The 20,163-nt window shown below is 36.6% G+C and overlaps 1 protein-coding gene across 1 annotated transcript; it reads right to left on the reverse strand.

Moving 5' to 3' along the window:
- Positions 1 to 257: 257 nt before the first annotated feature.
- LOC139840878 (uncharacterized) lies at positions 258 to 19,814 on the reverse strand. The gene is made up of 3 exons (XM_071831121.1): positions 19,730 to 19,814; positions 1,272 to 1,677; positions 258 to 1,068 (listed from the first exon to the last, which is right to left on the reverse strand). Exons 1-3 carry the CDS (start codon positions 19,812 to 19,814, stop codon positions 258 to 260), a joined length of 1,302 nt encoding a protein of 433 aa, XP_071687222.1.
- Between the last annotated feature and the right edge of the window lie 349 nt (positions 19,815 to 20,163).

The raw sequence follows: 20,163 nt of genomic DNA on the forward strand, positions 1-20,163 counted from the left end.
TTTGATATACTTGTGATTTGTTTGAGAGTGGAAAAGTCCATAGAAAGTTAGTTTTATCATCTAGTAGTAACATATAGTATCGATGGCCATCATTACTTAAGATTGGTGAAGTCCATAAGTCACTATGAATAATATCAAATAGAGCATAAGTAAAATTGGAAGAAGCATAAAATGGTAGTCATACATGTTTTCCGAAAACGCACGATTGACAAATATTGTCTTTATTTCTAGTATTACAAAAAATGTAATGCTTATTTCTAATAGCATTGAAGATGTAAACCCGGATGACCTAGCCGGTGATGCCACAAATCTGATGATGAAGCTGAAAAAGCAAAAGTCTTATTTTGAATTGGACGCATCAATGATGGATGAAATGGATAGAGATCGTCGGTGCTATTATACCGAGCTATTGGGGTCCCCTTCGAAAATTCCTTCACAGTGAAACCAAAAGGTTCAAAGTCAATAGATATATCATTATCAATAGCAAGGCGATGACCAGAAATTAAGTTTTTAATTAAAGGAGGTGAGTGTAGGACATTTTTTAAGTGTAAGTTGTCCGAGGGTGGAAGGTTTAAGCAAGTGTGACCGAACCCATGTATTGGCAAACCGTGACCATTTCCTACAATAATATGTTTAGTCATTGTTGAAGGGTAATAAAATAAGAGATTACCTTGGTTATTGGTCATGTAAGACATGGTACCCGTGTCCAAATACCAATTATCATCGGGCGGGTTTAAGGTCATAGTGTGCATAGCAGCTTCCAAATCAGTGGGCTGAGATGAAACTGAACTTGCGTAGTTAGCAGTGGGCCGAGGGCCCAATAATCCAGGCTGATTAGTTGTTGGGCAAGTCCATGGTGTGGCTGGAAAGGGGCAAGGAGGAGCCCATTGTGCATTAGTCCAGGCCCAAGGTCCGTAAGTCCATGGTGGCTTCTGAAGTTGATTTTGACCTGAATTAAAACCCTGATTCTGAAATTGAGTGTTACCCGAATGAAAGCTTTGATTACCTCTTCCACGCCCTCGATTATTTCTGCCCCGATTGTTCCCACCACGATAAGACCCCCTACCCCTATTTGTGAATTAGCGATTCGATGGTGTAGGAGTGTGTTGTTGATTTGGTGACGTAGATGAAACAAGAGCTGTAGCAGCGTTTGATGCCGCCTGAGTGGCTAGATGCCGGTTTTGGGTTTCTTAAGGATTAGCATTGAATGGGCTTCGTAAAAAGAAGGTAGCTTTTCACGATGGGAGATGATTGAGTGAAGGCTGGCATACGAGTCATTGAGGCCAGTGATCAATTGCAATACCAATATGTCTTCTTCGATAGCCGGTCCGACATTACCCAATTGATCGGCTAATAATTTGAGTTCCTGACAATAGGCAGATGCGTCTGGAAAATTTTCGATACGAGTGTTTGTGAATTGGTGTTGAAGGTGAACAGCACGAGAGTTTCGGTTGTCATGAAAAATTCCTTTCAAACAATCCCAAGCTTGTTGAGCCGTGGAATCTTCTTTGTATACGGTACGAAGGAGATCAAGGGAGATCGTTCCATAAATCCATTGGAGAACGATGGAATCTAATCGATCCCAATTTGCTGGTAGTGCAGGTGGTTGAGTGGGTGTAACGGGAGTTGTGGTGGAGGAGGAATCATCAGTGGTGGTGGGAATGTTGTGGTCGAGAACTTCGTAAGCTCGACAATGGTTTTTAAAGAGACCAGACCAGAAAGAGTGTAACAACCCAAACCAACCCGCGACCCAACCACGTGAAAATAAAAAAAAAATTGCTATACAGTGAAGTGGCGCGGCGCGCCATTCAGGCCTGTCCGGAAAGTTTCAAATGCGAAAAAGATCGACTAGTTCCCGACATTTTTAGACGACACGCTTTTAACCACACATTTAAATATGTAAAACTATCATGATTCAAACATAAAAATGATGTTTTACAAGCGGGGCCCACATCGGCCATTTTACGAGTTTAATTCAAAATATGAGTTTCGACCATCAAAAGTTTAAGTACCAAACTACACTACGAGCATGGTGTTTAGGATTAAACTACCCAAGTCTCGGTCAATACTCCAAAAGCTAAATAGCCCAAAAGCATTCTCTAGCAACAACGGGATCTCTAATCCAAGATGATGCCCTTACCCTTGTCCACAACCGAACCTATAAAAAGGTAAACAATGAGAGGGTAAGCAAAGCTTAGTGAATGCAATAATTATACGAATACATATATAATTATACCTACTTGCATACACTTGCACAATACCACAAACATGCTACCAAACACAATTAGCTTATCGTCAAAATTACAACTATCATTCTCCAATACCACGAGCTAGCATATCAACCGCATATAAATATAACTCGAATAATATAATATGCTTACAACACAAATAACCATGGTTAACCAATCGTACAAGGGAACGGCGCTTGCGAAAACGCCATCGGTGTTCATAACATCCGTTAGGGCACTTAACACCTCGCACCACTAACCCCTAGGGTGGCACCTTAACACCTCGGTACTTCACCCCGAGTGGCATCTTAACACATCGTTGCTTCACTCATATTTTACGGAGTGGTGTCTTAACACCTCGACACTACACTCCTAGGTGGCATCTTAACACCTCGATGCTTCACCCGAGTGGCATCTTAACACCTCGATGCTACACTCTTCACGTGAAACGTGGTGTCTTAACACCTCGACACTAAACATTTCACACTACAATAAATAGATACAATATATACCTACGCATATAATTATTCCACTCACCTCAAAGTCTTGTGAAAAGATACTCGAGCTTGCAAAACCTCAATGTAACGTACCTAATCACATTATACATATTATTAAATGCAACTCAAGTTGGTCAACCAATTCTTTCACCATTCTAAAGCCATTTTGACCTAAAGTGCAATTTCAACCCATTTTGCACCATTAACCCTAATAATGGGTTAACTTCACCAAAAACCCTAACTCTAGCCAATTATGGTCTTATTACATTCTTAAATCACAAGGTTAACTCAATTTCACACTAGCAAGACCACTTAGGTCATTAAAGACCCATTTGACCCATTTCAAGGTCATTACACCCATTTGCTAGTACATTAACTAACCAATTTAGGCTTATAAACATAATTTAATACTTTGAAAACCCTAATTGGTCATCTTTGAATCTACATGACCCAAATTCACCCAAAACCCCCAAATTTACTAGCAAATGGGTTTTGTGTGCAACACTAACCCAACCCTAACCCTTAAACACAATTAAAGTAAGAAATTGGGTTTTATAACTTACCAACACAATCACCACGTAGCTAGCGACTAGATGAGCGACCTTAGAACTCGCACCAAGACTCGATTCGACTTCCTTCTTCTTTTAATGGAGTTTTCTCATTCTAGAACCTCCTCTCTCTATAAACTTGAATGGAAGATGATAAGGTGGTTGTGAATGGAGTGAATGAGGCTCCCAAACTGATCTAAGGCATTAAATTCGGGTCCCAAAGTAGTTTTACCAAAATGCCCTCAAAATATCTAATTAAAAGAAAAGGGGAATCTGTGGCAGACAGATGGCGCGACGCGCCATATAGCCGCGCAGCGCGCGACACCCCCAGTTTAGAATTCTTCCCTGCTTTAAATATACACAACAAAGCCCCGTCTCAAGTATCGCAAATACACTTATGTACACTGCAATTATTCGGGTCTTACAACTCTCCCCCACTTATTCGGACTGCATCCTCGCAATCCAAGCCGCATGACACGAGGGAAGATAAACCAACACAAACTCTTCGGGCTCCCACGTAAACTCGGAACCTTTACTCCGTCGCCATTGAACCTTAAAAGTTCTCACCTCTTTATTCCTCAACATTTTCACCTTCTCATCTAGTATAGCAATCAGCTCTTCAACATATTCTAACTTGTTGTTTAGCTCGATTTCGTCTAATGGCATCCATGAAGAATCATCCGCAAGATACTTACGGAGATGGGAAACATGAAATGTGTTATGGATCCCCGCAAGCTCTTCGGGTAATTCCAAACGATACGCAACTTCACCAACACGAGCTAAAACCTTGAATGGCCCAATAAACCGAGGATCTAACTTTCCCCGTTTTCGAAATTGAATAATACCTTTCCATGGCGAAACCTTAAGCATCACCATGTCACCTTCTTGAAATTCGATCGTTCCTCTACGTTTGTCGGCATACGACTTTTGTCTATCTTGAGCCTTCTTCAAATGTTCCCGAATAATATCAATCTTGTTATTCGTCTCCAAAACTAAATCGGTACTCCCGATCTCTCTTTGACCCACTTCTCCCCAACAAATGGGAGTTCGACACCTTCGCCCATAAAGCATCTCATAAGGTGGCATCCCGATACTAGTATGATAACTATTATTGTACGAGAATTCCACCAGAGGCAAATGCTCATCCCAACTACCACCGAAGTCAATAATGCACGCCCGTAACATATCTTCCAAAGTTTGATTCGTACGTTCGGTTTGACAGTCCGTTTGAGGATGATACGCCGTGCTCAACTTCAATTGTGTACCCATATCTTCATGAAACTTTTCCCAAAACCGAGATGTAAAACGGGTATCTCGATCTGAAATAATAAATATAGGAACCCCATGTCGCGAGACCCCTTCCTTGATAAACAACTTAGCCAAGGCCTCTGACGATATTGCTTCTTTAATGGGAAGAAACAAAGCACTTTTCGTCAACCTATCAACTATAACCCAAATCGAATCAAATTGGGTTCTTGCCGTTTTAGGTAACTTTGTGATGAAATCCACGGTAATGTGCTCCCATTTCCATTTCGAGATTTCTAACGGTTGCAACTTACCATACGGCTTTTGGTGTTCGGTTTTTACTTGTAAACACGTGACGCATTGCTCAACATACTTCACAACATCACGTTTCATGCCCGGCCACCAATAATCTTTCTTCAAGTCATGATACATTTTCGTCGCACCCGGATGAATGGAATATTTGGACTTATGTGCTTCATCAAGTAGCACCCGCCGGTAATCACCCATCTTAGGCACCCACACCCTTCCTTGAAAAGACAACAAACCACGCGGGCCCATAGTAATGAACTCCGATTGACCCACGATTCGTTCCGAATGCTTGTTGTGAACGTAAGCCTCGATTTGTATCTCACCAAGCTTCTCAAGAAAATCGTTGGTAATAATCAAGCGTAACGATCCTACTTTTATCGCCGGATGTTGACTCTTTCGACTCAACGCATCCGCGACAACATTCGCCTTACCCGGATGATAAAGTATCTCACAATCATAGTCTTTCACCACATCCATCCATCTACGTTGACGATAATTCAAATCTCGTTGAGTGAAAAGATGTTTCAAATTCTTGTGATCCGAATAAATCGTACATTTGACACCATACAAGTAGTGGCGCCAAATTTTCAACGCATGTACCACCGCCGCCATCTCAAGATCATGAGTCGGATACCTCGTTTCGTGCTCCTTTAATTGTCGAGAGGCATAAGCGATGACTTTACCTCTTTGCATAAGGACACACCCGAGCCTATTTAGCGAAGCATCACAATAAACCGTCATATCTTCCACACCTTCCGGCAATACTAACACCGGAGCTTGACACAACTTCTCTTTTAGCAATTGAAAAGCAATTTTTTGCTCGTTCTCCCAATTAAACTTAGCATTCTTTATCGTCAACTTCGTTAATGGAGAAGCAATCTCAGAAAAGTCTTGGATAAACCGACGATAATAACCGGCCAATCCGAGAAAACTTCGGATTTTCGTAGGCGTAGTCGGTCGTCCCCAACTCTTCACCATCTCGATCTTCCCCGGATCTACTTGAATACCTTCTTTGTTCACAATATGACCAAGGAATTGGACTTCCCTTAGCCAAAATTCACATTTGGAGAACTTTGCGTACAACTTCTCCTTTCGTAACGTCTTCAATACCTCACGCAAATGACGTTCATGTTCGTTCATACTTTTCGAATAGACTAGTATGTCGTCAATGAACACTATTACCGACTTGTCCAACATAGGTTGGCACACCCGGTTCATAAGATCCATGAATGCCGCCGGTGCATTCGTAAGACCAAAAGGCATAACCACGAACTCAAAATGCCCATAACGCGTTCGAAAAGCCGTTTTCTCAATATCTTACTCACGGACCCGCATTTGGTGATAACCGGACCGTAGGTCGATTTTAGAGAAATACGTTGCACCTTGGAGTTGGTCAAACAAATCGTCAATCCGAGGCAAAGGATAACGATTCTTGATTGTCACTTTATTCAACTCCCTATAATCGATGCACATCCGCATGCTACCATCCTTCTGAAATGTCCCGTTCTTATTGATTAAAAACGTTCCATATTAATTGATTTCGTTGTGAAGTTTTGACCTCTATATGAGACGTTTTTCAAAGACTGCATTCATTTTAAAACAAACCATAACCTTTATTTCATCAATAAAGGTTTAAAAAGCTTTACGTAGATTATCAAATAATGATAATCTAAAATATCCTGTTTACACGCGACCATTACATAATGGTTTACAATACAAATATGTTACAACGAAATAAGTTTCTTGAATGCAGTTTTTACACAATATCATACAAGCATGGACTCCAAATCTCGTCCTTATTTAAGTATGCGACAGTGGAAGCTCTTAATAATCACCCGAGAATAAACATGCTTAAAACGTCAACAAAAATGTTGGTGAGTTATAGGTTTAACCTATATATTATCAAATAATAATAATAGACCACAAGATTTCATATTTCAATACACATCCCATACATAGAGATAAAAATCATTCATATGGTGAACACCTGGTAACCTACATTAACAAGATGCATATTTAAGAATATCCCCATCATTCCGGGACACCCTTCGAATATGATATAAATTTCGAAGTACTAAAGCATCCGGTACTTTGGATGGGGTTTGTTAGGCCCAATTGATCTATCTTTAGGATTCGCGTCAATTAGGGTGTCTGTTCCCTAATTCTTAGATTACCAGACTTAATAAAAAGGGGCATATTCGATTTCGATAATTCAACCATAGAATGTAGTTTCACGTACTTGTGTCTATTTTGTAAATCATTTATAAAACCTGCATGTATTCTCATCCCAAAAATATTAGATTTTAAAAGTGGGACTATAACTCACTTTCACAGATTTTTTACTTCGTCGGGAAGTAAGACTTGGCCACTGGTCGATTCACGAACCTATAACAAATATGTACATATATATCAAAGTATGTTCAAAATATATTTACAACAATTTTAATACATTTTGATGTTTTAAGTTTATTAAGTCAGCTGTCCTCGTTAGTAACCTACAACTAGTTGTCCACAGTTAGATGTACAGAAATAAATCGATATATATATTATCTTGAATCAATCCACGACCTAGTGTATACATATCTCAGTATTTATCACAACTCAAACTATATATATTTTGGAATCAACCTCAACCCTGTATAGCTAACTCTAACATTCACATATAGAGTGTCTATGGTTGTTCCGAAATATATATAGATGTGTCGACATGATAGGTCGAAACATTGTATACGTGTCTATGGTATCTCAAGATTACATAATATACAATACAAGTTGATTAAGTTATGGTTGGAATAGATTTGTTACCAATTTTCACGTTGCTAAAATGAGTAGTTTTTACCAATTTTGTTTTGCTCGCCATTTCTTCGTTTCTAATCCGTTTTGAGTGATTTAAGCGGCCACAGTTTCGTATTGAACTTGACTTTATGAAAATAAACAGAAAAGGTATAGTTCTATAGTCGTAAATACAAGTTACAAGTCGTTTTTGAAAGAGGTAGTCATTTCCGTCGAAAGAACGACATCTTGATGACTGTTTTGAAAAACATACTTTCACTTTGAGTTTAACCATGATTTTTGGATATGGTTTCATGTTCATAAGAAAAATCATTTTCCCAGAAGTATAGCTTTTAAATCAAAGTTTTTCATAGTTTTTAATTATCCAAACCAAAACAGCCCCCGGTTGTAACTACGACGGCGTAAATCCGGTTTTATGGTGTTTATCGTGTTTCTGGGTTTTAAATCATTAAGTTAGCATATCATATAGATATAGATCATGTGTATAGTTGATTTTAAAAGTGTAGTTAGAAGGATTAACTTTATTTGCGAACAAGTTTAGAATTAACTAAACTATGTTCTAGTGATTACTAGTTTACCACTTCGAATATGATAGCTTTTTATGTATGAATCGAATGATGTTATGAACATCATTACTACCTTAAGTTCCTTGGATAAACCTACTGGAAAAGAGAAAAATGGATCTAGCTTCAACGGATCCTTGGATGGCTCGAAGTTCTTGAAGCAGAATCATGACACGAAAACAAGTTCAAGTAAGATCATCACTTGAAATAAGATTGTTATAGTTATAGAAATTGAACCAAAGTTTGAATATGATTATTACCTTGTATTAGAATGATAACCTACTGTAAGAAACAAAGATTTCTTGAGGTTGGATGATCACCTTACAAGATTGGAAGTGAGCTAGCAAACTTGAAAGTATTTTTGATTTTATGTAACTAGAACTTGTAGAATTTATGAAGAACACTTAGAACTTGAAGTTAGAACTTGAGAGAGATCAATTAGATGAAGAAAATTGAAGAATGAAAGTATTTGTAGGTGTTTTTGGTCGTTGGTGTATGGATTAGATATAAAGGATATGTAATTTTGTTTTCATGTAAATAAGTCATGAATGATTACTCATATTTTTGTAATTTTATGAGATATTTCATGCTAGTTGCCAAATGATGGTTCCCACATGTGTTAGGTGACTCACATGGGCTGCTAAGAGCTGATCATTGGAGTGTATATAACAATAGTACATACATCTAAAAGCTGTGTATTGTACGAGTACGAATACGGGTGCATACGAGTAGAATTGTTGATGAAACTGAACGAGGATGTAATTGTAAGCATTTTTGTTAAGTAGAAGTATTTTGATAAGTGTCTTGAAGTCTTTCAAAAGTGTATGAATACATATTAAAACACAACATGTATATACATTTTAACTGAGTCGTTAAGTCATCGTTAGTCGTTACATGTAAGTGTTGTTTTGAGACCTTTAGGTTAACGATCTTGTTAAATGTTGTTAACCCAAAGTTTATATTATCAAATGAGATTTTAAATTATTATATTATCATGATATTATGATATATTAATATATCTTAATATGATATATACATTTAAATGTCGTTACAACGATAATCGTTACATATATGTCTCGTTTCGAAATCCTTAAGTTAGTAGTCTTGTTTTTACTTATGTAGTTCATTGTTAATACACTTAATGATATATTTAATTATCATATTATCATGTTATATATAATATAACAATGTATTAATATGCTTCATATATTTTTCGTAAGACGTGGTTATAACGATAATCGTTATATGTATCGTTTCGAGTTTCATACGTAAATAGTCTCCTTTTTAAGTATATAACTTATTGTTACTATTTTTAATGAGATACTTGATGATCATTATATCATGTTAAACATATATATTTATTCATTTATGTATCATCATGTCATATACAACTTATACCGTTCGTGAATCATTGGTCAAACTGGGTAATCAGACGTTTACAAAATTTTCGTTTCAATTAACCAAGTCTTAACAAGTTTGATTGCTTAACATGTTGGAAACATTTAATCATGTAAATATAGTTTTCATTAAACATATAATCATATAAAGGTTCGGAAAAGTTCGGGTCACTACACCTTCTTCTTCACAAATAACACCGGAGCGCCCCATGGCGAAGCACTCGGTCGAATAAAACCCTTTTCAAGCAACTCTTGGATTTGATTCAACAACTCTTGCATTTCCGTTGGCGCTAAATGATAGGGTGTTTTAGCAATGGGGGTAGCCCCCGGAACCAACTCGATGCGAAATTCAACTTGTCCTTCCGCCGGAACACCCAGTAACTCATCCGAAAAAACGTCTTCAAATTCATTAACCACCGGAATTTCACGAATGGGTGGTGGCTCATTACGAATATCGATAACATGAGTAAGGAAAGCCATGCCACCGGTAACAACAAAATGACGTGCCCGTGCAAAAGTGCATATCGGCACCGGTCTCCTTCGCTTATCACCATGAATAATCAACTCTCCCCCACTTGGGGTCTTCACACGAATAAACTTATCATGGCATGCAATATCGGCTCTATAACGATCGAGCCAATCCATACCAACGACAATATCGAAATCGCCCAAGGTCATTGGAATGAGATCAATTTTAAAGGTTTCGGCACCGAAAACAACATCACAATTCTTACACACATCAACCACTAGCACCGGCTTGCCGTCCGCTATTTCGAATTCTACCAGACGACTTAACTTAGCTAACGGTCTATCGAGTTTAGGCACAAATTTTGGAGACACAAACGACAAATTTGCACCGCTATCAAAAAGAATCCTTGCCGGATTAGAATTAACCATGAAAGTACCTGAGACAACTTCGTTCGATTTTTTGGCTTCATCATTGGTCATCAAGTAATTGCGACCCCTAGCCGTACCCGCCGCCTTCTCTAATCGCTTCACATTATCGTTTCGCAAATCGGGACACTCCGGCTTCTTGTGCCCCTCTTTACCGCAATTGAAACAAGTGATTTTGTTTTCGGAAGTTGGTTTCGGACATTCATGAGCCATATGACCCGGTTGCCCACAATTGTAGCACGTATAAGAAAAACCACCGGTAGCGCCCTTCTTCACGCTATTGACACTTTCGGAACCCTTCTTGTTCTTGTTCTTGTTCTTCTTGTTTGAAGAGTTAGAGTAACTAAAACCTTCAAACTTTCTTTTGGAAAACGTGAAATCGCTCTTTCTTGGAACCTCCGGCTCAAAACCCCGAGCCAACTCAAACAATTCATCAAACGACTTAGCCATACCACGACTAATCTTGCCCTTGTACTCATCATTCAAGGTACGGTAGAAATCCTTCATTAACTTGTGATCATCACCCACATATTCCGGGCAAAAACGAGTCTTTGCCAAGAAGGTAGACTTGAGTGTAACCAAGTCCATTGACCCTTGTTGCAAATGGTGCAACTCATCTCGGATTCTATCGAGATCGGATGAAGTTCGGTATTCTGTGAAAAATTCTTTCTTGAACTCCTCCCATGTCAAGCCCATATATTTTTCTTCGCCATATAAGTTGATCTTATCGTCCCACCACAACTTAGCTTCCTCCCGCAACATGCTTGAACCATACCTTGTTTTCTTCTCGGGAGGGCATTCCGCAGTACGAAAAGCTCCCTTGATATCAGAGATCCAACATGTACTCTTCAAAGGATCTCGCACCCCATTAAACGTCAGGGGTTGAGTGTCCTTGAAATTCTTATAATGGAAGTCCCGCCTTCCTTCACCTCCTTCACCGCGAGGATAAATGTTTCTAGGATCAAGGGCCTCTTCGATAGTGGCCTTCATTCGTTCATTTATCAAATCTGTCACTTGTCCATCGACCGAATCTTGGAAGACCTTTCGGACGTTCGTAAGAAAATCCGCTTTTAACTTTTTAAAGACGGCCTCAACCTTGGCCGAAAACTCGGCGTCCTCGCTTGTACTTCCGTTATCATGATCGGGTCCGGTTCTCGTCTTCATTCTATAAAACGGAAGAGGTTAAGCAACGAAACGAAAAGACACAACACATACATACGTACATATATACCACACTATCCCATCTCGCTCGACAATCGTCGTACATTACTTGTTTGACACGATTTGCACCCGTAATAATGGTAGCTAGTCATTACTACGCGAGCACGTCGCATTAACTTGCTAGTACAACGTCCATCTCGCTCGATGCTTGCTAAACATACACAACAAATAGCGCTTGATTAGTTTACATAAACCCATGCACTAACCAATCCCAATCCGACCCAAAGTCCTACAAGTCCCGCATAACGCACACACAAAAAGTCTAAGTCTAGGAGCATATCTCAAGTCACCTAAATCCCTTAGACCATGCTCTGATACCACTTGTAACAACCCAAACCAACCCGTGACCCAACCACGTGAAAATAAAAAAAAATTGATGTACAGTGAAGTGGCGCGGCGCGCCAGGATGGCCGCGCGGCGCGCCATTCAGGCCTGTCCGGAAAGTTTCAAATGCGAAAAAGATCGACTAGTTCCCGACATTTTTAGACGACACGCTTTTAACCACACATTTAAATATGTAAAACTATCATGATTCAAACATAAAAATGATGTTTTACAAGTGGGGCCCACATCGGCCATTTTACGAATTTAATTCAAAATATGAGTTTGGACCATCAAAAGTTTAAGTACCAAACTACACTACGAGCATGGTGTTTGGGATTAAACTACCCAAGTCTCGGTCAATACTTCAAAAGCTAAATAGCCCAAAAGCATTCTCTAGCAACGACGGGATCTCTAATCCAAGATGATGCCCTTACCCTTGTCCACAACCGAACCTATAAAAAGGTAAACAACGAGAGGGTAAGCAAAGCTTAGTGAATGCAATAATTATACGAATACATATATAATTATACCTACTTGCATTGATGTTATGCGAGGTGTATATGAAATAGTATTAATTTAAATACGAAATACGACGAAATATTACACAAGTTTTAATTACTTATTTACCAAAATGGATATACCTAAACCTTGCTACAACACTATAGGCAGTGTACCTAATCGTAGAGTAGTATATTTTTAGTAAGTCCGGTTCGTTCCACAGGGAGACCGTTACACTATAATTTTATATAATTATATTTGTACAAAAATATATAAATATATATATATATATAATAATATATAAAAGGGGGGTTTACCGTTTAATGACCGGTTTGTCGATTTTATATTTTAAGCGAAGCGTAAAGTAAATTTAATTAACAAAATAAAATAAATAACAAAAAATATAAATGACGAATAATTAAAGGTGCGATGAAATATAAAATAAAATAATTATGCTTATTTAAAGTTCCGTAATCATGATGTTTGATGTGTTGATTTTAGTTTTATGCCCATGGGTTAATTGTCCTTTGTCCTGGATTATTTAATATGTCCGTCTGGTTTTTGTCCATAACAGTCTATCAGTCATAAATATAAAGTGCGAGTGTCCTCGTCAAATTATCCTTATACCCGAAGTTAAATATTCCAACTAATTGGGGACTTAAACTGTAACAAGGTTTTAATACTTTGTTTAATAATTACACCATGTTATCGACTGCGTGTAACCCAAGGTTTTAATACTTTGTTATCAATTATGCCAAGTGTCCTTGTACATAATTTCACCCCTGTTTTAATAATTCTAGTGACTATTAATCCATTCCCGTGTCCGGTTAAATGAACTATTATTCGTACATATAAATTCCCCGCCCATCGTGTCCGATCGAGTGTATATGGTTATTTATAGGGACGTCCAATTGTAAATCTTTATATTAAAATTAACAAACTATCATTTAGTTAAACAAATATAAAGCCCATTAATAGCCCATAGTCTAATTTCCACAAGTGTCGTTCTTTTGTCCAAACCCCAATTATGGTACAAAGCCCAATTACCCCGTCTTTAATATTTAGTCCAACATCATGATTACTTTGGCTCAAATAAGCATAATAATAACTTAAGTACGAGACATTAATTTAAAAAGGAGAACATAACTTACATTGAGTATTTATCGCGTAGTGTTACACGGACAGAATTTTGACTTCAAAAACCCGTAAAATAACCTTTACATAACCCGAACTAATCTAATTTAAAACTACCCTATACTATATATATATATATATATATATATATATATATATATATATATATATATATATATATATATATATATATATATATATATATATATATATATATATATATATATATATATATATATATATATATATATATATATATATATATATATATATATATATTTATTTATTATATCTTACAGAGTATTATTATTATTGTGTAAAAATATCGACAGAATGCTCGAGCTTTTATAGGCCATTTCTGAATTTTGCAGCTCCGCGAGTCGCGGCATTTTAAGCCTTCAAACTCCGCGAGTCGCGGAGTTTGATTTTCCAGCTCACATCATTTTGGATCTTTGCTTGTCGACGTTATTAAATAATAATATAATATATATATATATATATAATTTTTAAGAATTATTTATATATTATATTTTATTTATGTGCATAGTTGACTTGTAATTTTTGCACCGTTGCGTCGCGCGTTGAGAGTTGACTCATGTCCTGGTTCCGAATTTTCGAACGTCCTTGCGTACTATTTTATATCGTGTACTTTGCGTTTTGTAACTTGTACTCTTGTAATTTTTAGACGTTTCTCATCATTAAATTGAACCACTTGGATTGTATCTTGTACATTTGAGCTTTTTGGACGTTTTTGTCTTCAAATCTTCGTTTTCGCCTTTTGTCTTCGCACTTATTTATTTAAACGAATATTACTTGAAAATAGAACAATTGCAACTGAAAACTTTACATATCGGAAGGATATTGCTACTAAATATATGTTCATTTGGAGCACTATCAAATATCCCCACACTTGAACGTTGCTTGTCCTCAAGCAATACATAACTTGAAATAATATAATACATCACACGAATCACTTCTTTATTCTTCACACTTTGTACATCAGTGATTTTGATATGGTGGTATGAACAATGGTAGTAACGAGTGGTTTACCGTCCCACATGACTATGAAAATTTAGATCCTTAAGGAAATTGGATTTTTATGAAAACATTTGATCTTTTGAAAATTTATTCTAGCTTTTTCCCTAGATAAATTTTCTGGAATAACCCTTCACCGGTGTTTGCAAAATGTTTTTGTGGGTTTTGTGGGTTTCAGATTTGAAAGTTTTGGCTCAAAACTTATGGTTTTATGTCACCTACTTGCTAACCTTGTATTAGGAAAGAAACACGTCCAGTATACTTGCTCCGTATATTACCTTTCGGTAAACTACCGTCCGGTTGTAAAGGAAAGCGTTGAACAAGCAACTGTTAAGGCAATGTCCCCTGACATGCTTTTAATTATGGTCTATAACGTGTCGGACGCAATTACTATCCTTTGTAGGAGCAATAGTAAAGCTCACCCTTATAATTTTTCGGTCTGGCACAAGGTCCTGTCTTCGACCATGCTATGTAACCACTGTTCTTACGGTTGACACCCGATTTGGTTCAGGAGACCTAATGAATTCCAGGTGAATTCCTAGGATTTTACGTTCAATGGTAATGAACGCATTGAAAATAGGTTTTCAGAAAACAAATCGGTTTGTGATTTTGATCAAAATATTTTCTCGTTCAAGCTTGAGTTTAGATATCATCGAATTCCATGAGTTTGTAATTCTCAATCTTTAAGGTCAATCTCAAGGATTGAGTAATATCAGGCTTAAAAGCTGATTTTTAATCTTTAAGGAGATTATCCTTTCTGGGAGTCTGATTCATTAGTCTTATCAAGCTAATTTGCACGGCGCCCTCCCCATTTTACGAGACAGATCCTCTCATGGTTAGGATAAGTCTGACCACTTGGCGACCCTGTTTGATGCTGAGGTCCGTGGATTTCCTGCTGATTTTAGTGACGACTTTTCTAGATTTTTCGTCAACCTATAGCTGGTCTGGACGACAACTTCCTGACCTAAATCAAGAAGCGCGTGTCTTTTTCGAAAGACTTTACTTCTTTTTAATGATGGAATTGATTCATCGTGTAGATCCATCTTTTCTTTCAAATATATTACAGTAAATCGGGTAAAACTGATTAAAATCGTCCAAAACAAAAGTACATGCAATAACTTTATAGAAACATGTGATAGATAGTTTTTAATTGAATAACTTGGTACATTCTCCCCACACTTAGTTTCTTTCTTTGCCTTTTTATTCTCCTTTATTCCATTTTAAATGAATTCAATCGTTTTAGGGTGTTTCTCAATTTATGTCCTTTCCGAGGTAACGATAATTTCGGTATTAACACCTAATTTTCATCGTTCATAAATATGTATAAACATGATTTTGAATTCATTTATTTGAAAATTTTTAAAATTTTCACAAAATTTGGCAAATAAACTAAGTGCAAACCCGAGAGAATTTATAACATTTCCCCACACTTGAGATCATGCAATGCCCTCATTTGCATGAAATCAAACTATAATTATAAATTCACGAGGGTGATAAGTGTAGAAAAGTGATTAAAAATACCCAGTTTTTAATTACAAAGCTCGTCGAATGATAGATGGCGCGTCTCATCGTTCATTCCTTCTTGTTTTATCACACATGTTTTTCTTCAAAAACGGTTGCTTTTCTGGACTGTTTGCTAATTTTTGAAAATGCGTCTTTTACCCTAATAGTGCATTTTTATTAACTAGTTATGCACTAACCCGAACCCCTAATTTAACGTTAAGTGGGGTTAGACTTCCCCACACTTAGCTGACGACATGTGAAGTCGGTAGAATAAGTTCCACGAATTAGAATAGTGAGCCAGTTATTTACATCTCGGGTGGTGTATAATATATCAATGGGTTTAAAGTTTAGACTCTCCCGATCGTCACTACTTAATTCTTTTTTAAGTGTAGCTTTTAGTAAATGGATATGTCTCTTTTCTGGTTCTTGTTCAAATGGATCGATATACATCGACATACATATTATAGGGCGGACAATTCCTAACATTTCCTTCCGTTCATTCTCGAGATCAAAGGTTTCACCTCTATTACCCAATTGGGTGAAATTCGAGGTGTCATTATCTATTACAGCTCGTAGTTCATTTCCGGTGGATGACTCGTCTATTGAGAATATTGGGTTGGAAGGTTGTGGAATGGTGAATTTCGGGATCAAAGCAAATTATTCTTCATTAATGGTACTTATTGGTCTCACCATTTTGGTCTCGGGGGTAAAATTTTTCAACGTTATCGTTTTCCCAAGAGTAGCAATTTGTCACCCTTACTTCTTCTTCATTCATTGATGGATCGATGATTTTGTCGGTAGAGGCTAATGTGTCGATATGTTGTGAAATTGGTAAAACTGAATAAAAAGTATCATCGAAATAATTGGTGATTTCGGAGCTCTCGAATTCATCAAAATTCGATGATATAAAATTTTCTTGCACAATACTCCTCAGATCAACAGGTGTGTAATCTGATAGGGTTTCAGCTTGCTGATTTACAAACTCTCTCATTTGTTCATTTTGAGCATCAAGTTCTTCGAGTTTGATTTTCATATAATCTAAAGAATTTTCAGGCACGTAATTTTCCTCGTCTTCTGGTTGTTGAGTTTGGATATATTCTTGTGAATAATCCCAATTAGAATTGTATTCCTCATAATCGTTCCATTCAGGTTCCATGGGTGCATAATTTTCCATAGGAACGTAATAATAACATTCCCATGTTGAGTGATAATCTCCACATATTTCACAACCAGTTATTGTTTCGTCATTCGTGATCCAAGATTGACCGAATGAATTGTCATCAACACCTGTTTGAGAGTATTGATGAAATTGATTTCGGATGTCATAAAGAGTTTCTAAGATATTTTCGAGATTTTCCATAATGCGTTTATTACCAAATTTTAGCTACAATGTGGTGCATTTACTAATTATCCTATTAGTTATAAAATAAAATAAAATAAATTATATAAGTTATCAAATTAATAGACTTTTCTGCTTTTGCCCACGTTTCGAATAGCCAATAGATGCAGCAGGGAGCCAGAACCCTTTAAATCGGAAGCTCACAACTCAGCCACTAACAAATCCAACTATTACTACGAAGCAGAAAATTTGGATGTCTATCAATTTAACCGCTTAAAATAATTTTTCGTTGAAATTTTAAAGAAATTATAGAGAAGAAATAGAGAAAATTCTAAGTCCTAAAAACTAGATCGTCGAGAAATAAGAAAGAAAAAGAATACGCGTCGAAAAACGTCGAAAAATAAAAATAAGAAAGAAAAATGTCGAAACTTAAAAGTCTAAAAATTATATCTAAAAAGTTGCGCCTAAAGGTCTAAAGGTAAATGCAATTTTATTCAGAAAACGGCAATTACTTAAAGGCACTAAAATCTATTTAAGACTGTAACGACCCGGGAATTTCCGACCAAATTTAAACCCTAATCTTTATATGTTTCCGACACGATAAGCAAAATCTGTAATGTTGAGTCTAGAAAGTTTGAAATCTATGTTGATGTAATCAATTACCCTTTGACCCTGCCTGACGATTCACGAACTATTGTGTGTATGTAAATATATAAATAAATATATAAATAGATTTATATTATTAATTGATGCTACAAAATTTAATATATATAACAGATATATAAATAATTAATAGATATATATACGTAAACCTAATACAAATATGGATAGATACAATTTCTACTTCTAATCATTATCCTCTATCTAATTTGCGTAATTTAAGTGTGTATATATATCGACTCCCAAACCACTAATAAATTCCAAATCAGCTTATTTTTTTTACGTTTCTGTATACTTGTGAATATCTGCTTTGTTTTCTTCTGTTTGTATCCCTCTGCTCAAATTACTTCTGTTTTTGTTTGATAGATAACATCAACCCACCATTCTCTTTATTTATATAAGAACATATACATAGAATATACATATACATCTCCACCACTGCTAAACCACTATCATTATCTTCACTTGATCACCAACTGGCCAACCTCATAATCAATCATCACCCTTATTTTTTTTTTTTTTTGTTAAACATCTTCATCACCACATCGAAACCCATATCATCATCAAACGTTTGTTGCTTCTTAGTGTTTTCCATACATGACCATGTACCAACGACCACATTCACCATCACCACCATCGGCTTTAAGCCGATCATCATCAACCAACAAACACCACTAGATCATCTCCTTCATGGTCTAAGAACGAGCTAGTGCAACTGTGGTTAAAATCGTAACCCATCTAAACCTTGTCTCCTCTTCTAATCAATCATCACACTACCACCCTTTGAACCTTCACCACTCTCGCCATTATTTTTACTACCGCTAACAAGTTTTCGGTTTTGGATCGATCAAACATAAACCCACTTATTAATCGTGTTTCTTGGTTTGTCTCATCACCAACACAATCACACCCGTCACTATTTGAATATCAAACCCACAAACCATAACCAAGTTGCAATTTTCTAATCAATTACAATCTCAAACACCTTCACAAACACCACTCTCGTCACCCTTAACTCAACAACCACCACCATGAACTTGTTACGACTGTTTTTTTTTCACGATCAAATACACACCCACATAATCATCAACTATCGATTTCCATCACCTTCAAACACCACTTGAAAACACTGTTATCACTCTATCTTTTATTTGAACGGATTGAAAAAGGGAAACGGGTTGCAGTGTATAGAGTTCAACTTGGTATTATAGAATAATGCTCCTATTAGGTAACTCATTATATAATAAACCCATGGAACAAGTCAATATATTTGGCCGACAATTTTGGTTAATCAAAGAAAAGTGTATGTTCCACTAAGAGCTATTATGAGGTGTATGTTGTTATTTTAATTTCAAATGAACCCTACCCATATTTTTTTTATTCGATGCTTTATACAAAAAAAAAATGGGAACCACCTAGTATACATTAAACCATGTGTAGGGACGTTTTTTTTTAGTGGGGTTATCATGAGGGATGAAAAGAAGTGGAAAAGCATGCGTAAATATGTTTCCCTTTGTTTTGTCATTTGCCATACAAGTTACCTGACTCTATTGCATCAACTAGATATGGGACTGTGTATGTGTTAAGGGAATTACAATATTGGTTTGCAACTGGACCGAGTTCCATTTTGATTGGGCCGTAAGAGTTTGGCTTTCACAACAGCCATCCTTGTTTCTTATATGAGGTAGCACATGTTTTTTTTTTAAAGTATTGTTTAAGGATAGAGGTAATTAGGTGATGAACATGAACGAAAATAATAAATGATGATGCCATGAGATTGATGATGAACGAGGTGGTAGACGAAGGAGTTAAAAGAAGATGATGATTATTAGGATTGTGTTTATGATGAACATAAGAATTAAAAAAAAATGATGATAATAGGTTGATCATGTTGATGTTATGATTAGGGTGAATTCGGTTAATTTAAGGGGGATAAGAAGTGACGAAAAAGGGTTAAAAGAAATTAAGATGGTGA

This window comes from Rutidosis leptorrhynchoides, chromosome 4 (genome assembly GCF_046630445.1).
Source record: "Rutidosis leptorrhynchoides isolate AG116_Rl617_1_P2 chromosome 4, CSIRO_AGI_Rlap_v1, whole genome shotgun sequence".
NCBI lineage: Eukaryota > Viridiplantae > Streptophyta > Magnoliopsida > Asterales > Asteraceae > Rutidosis > Rutidosis leptorrhynchoides.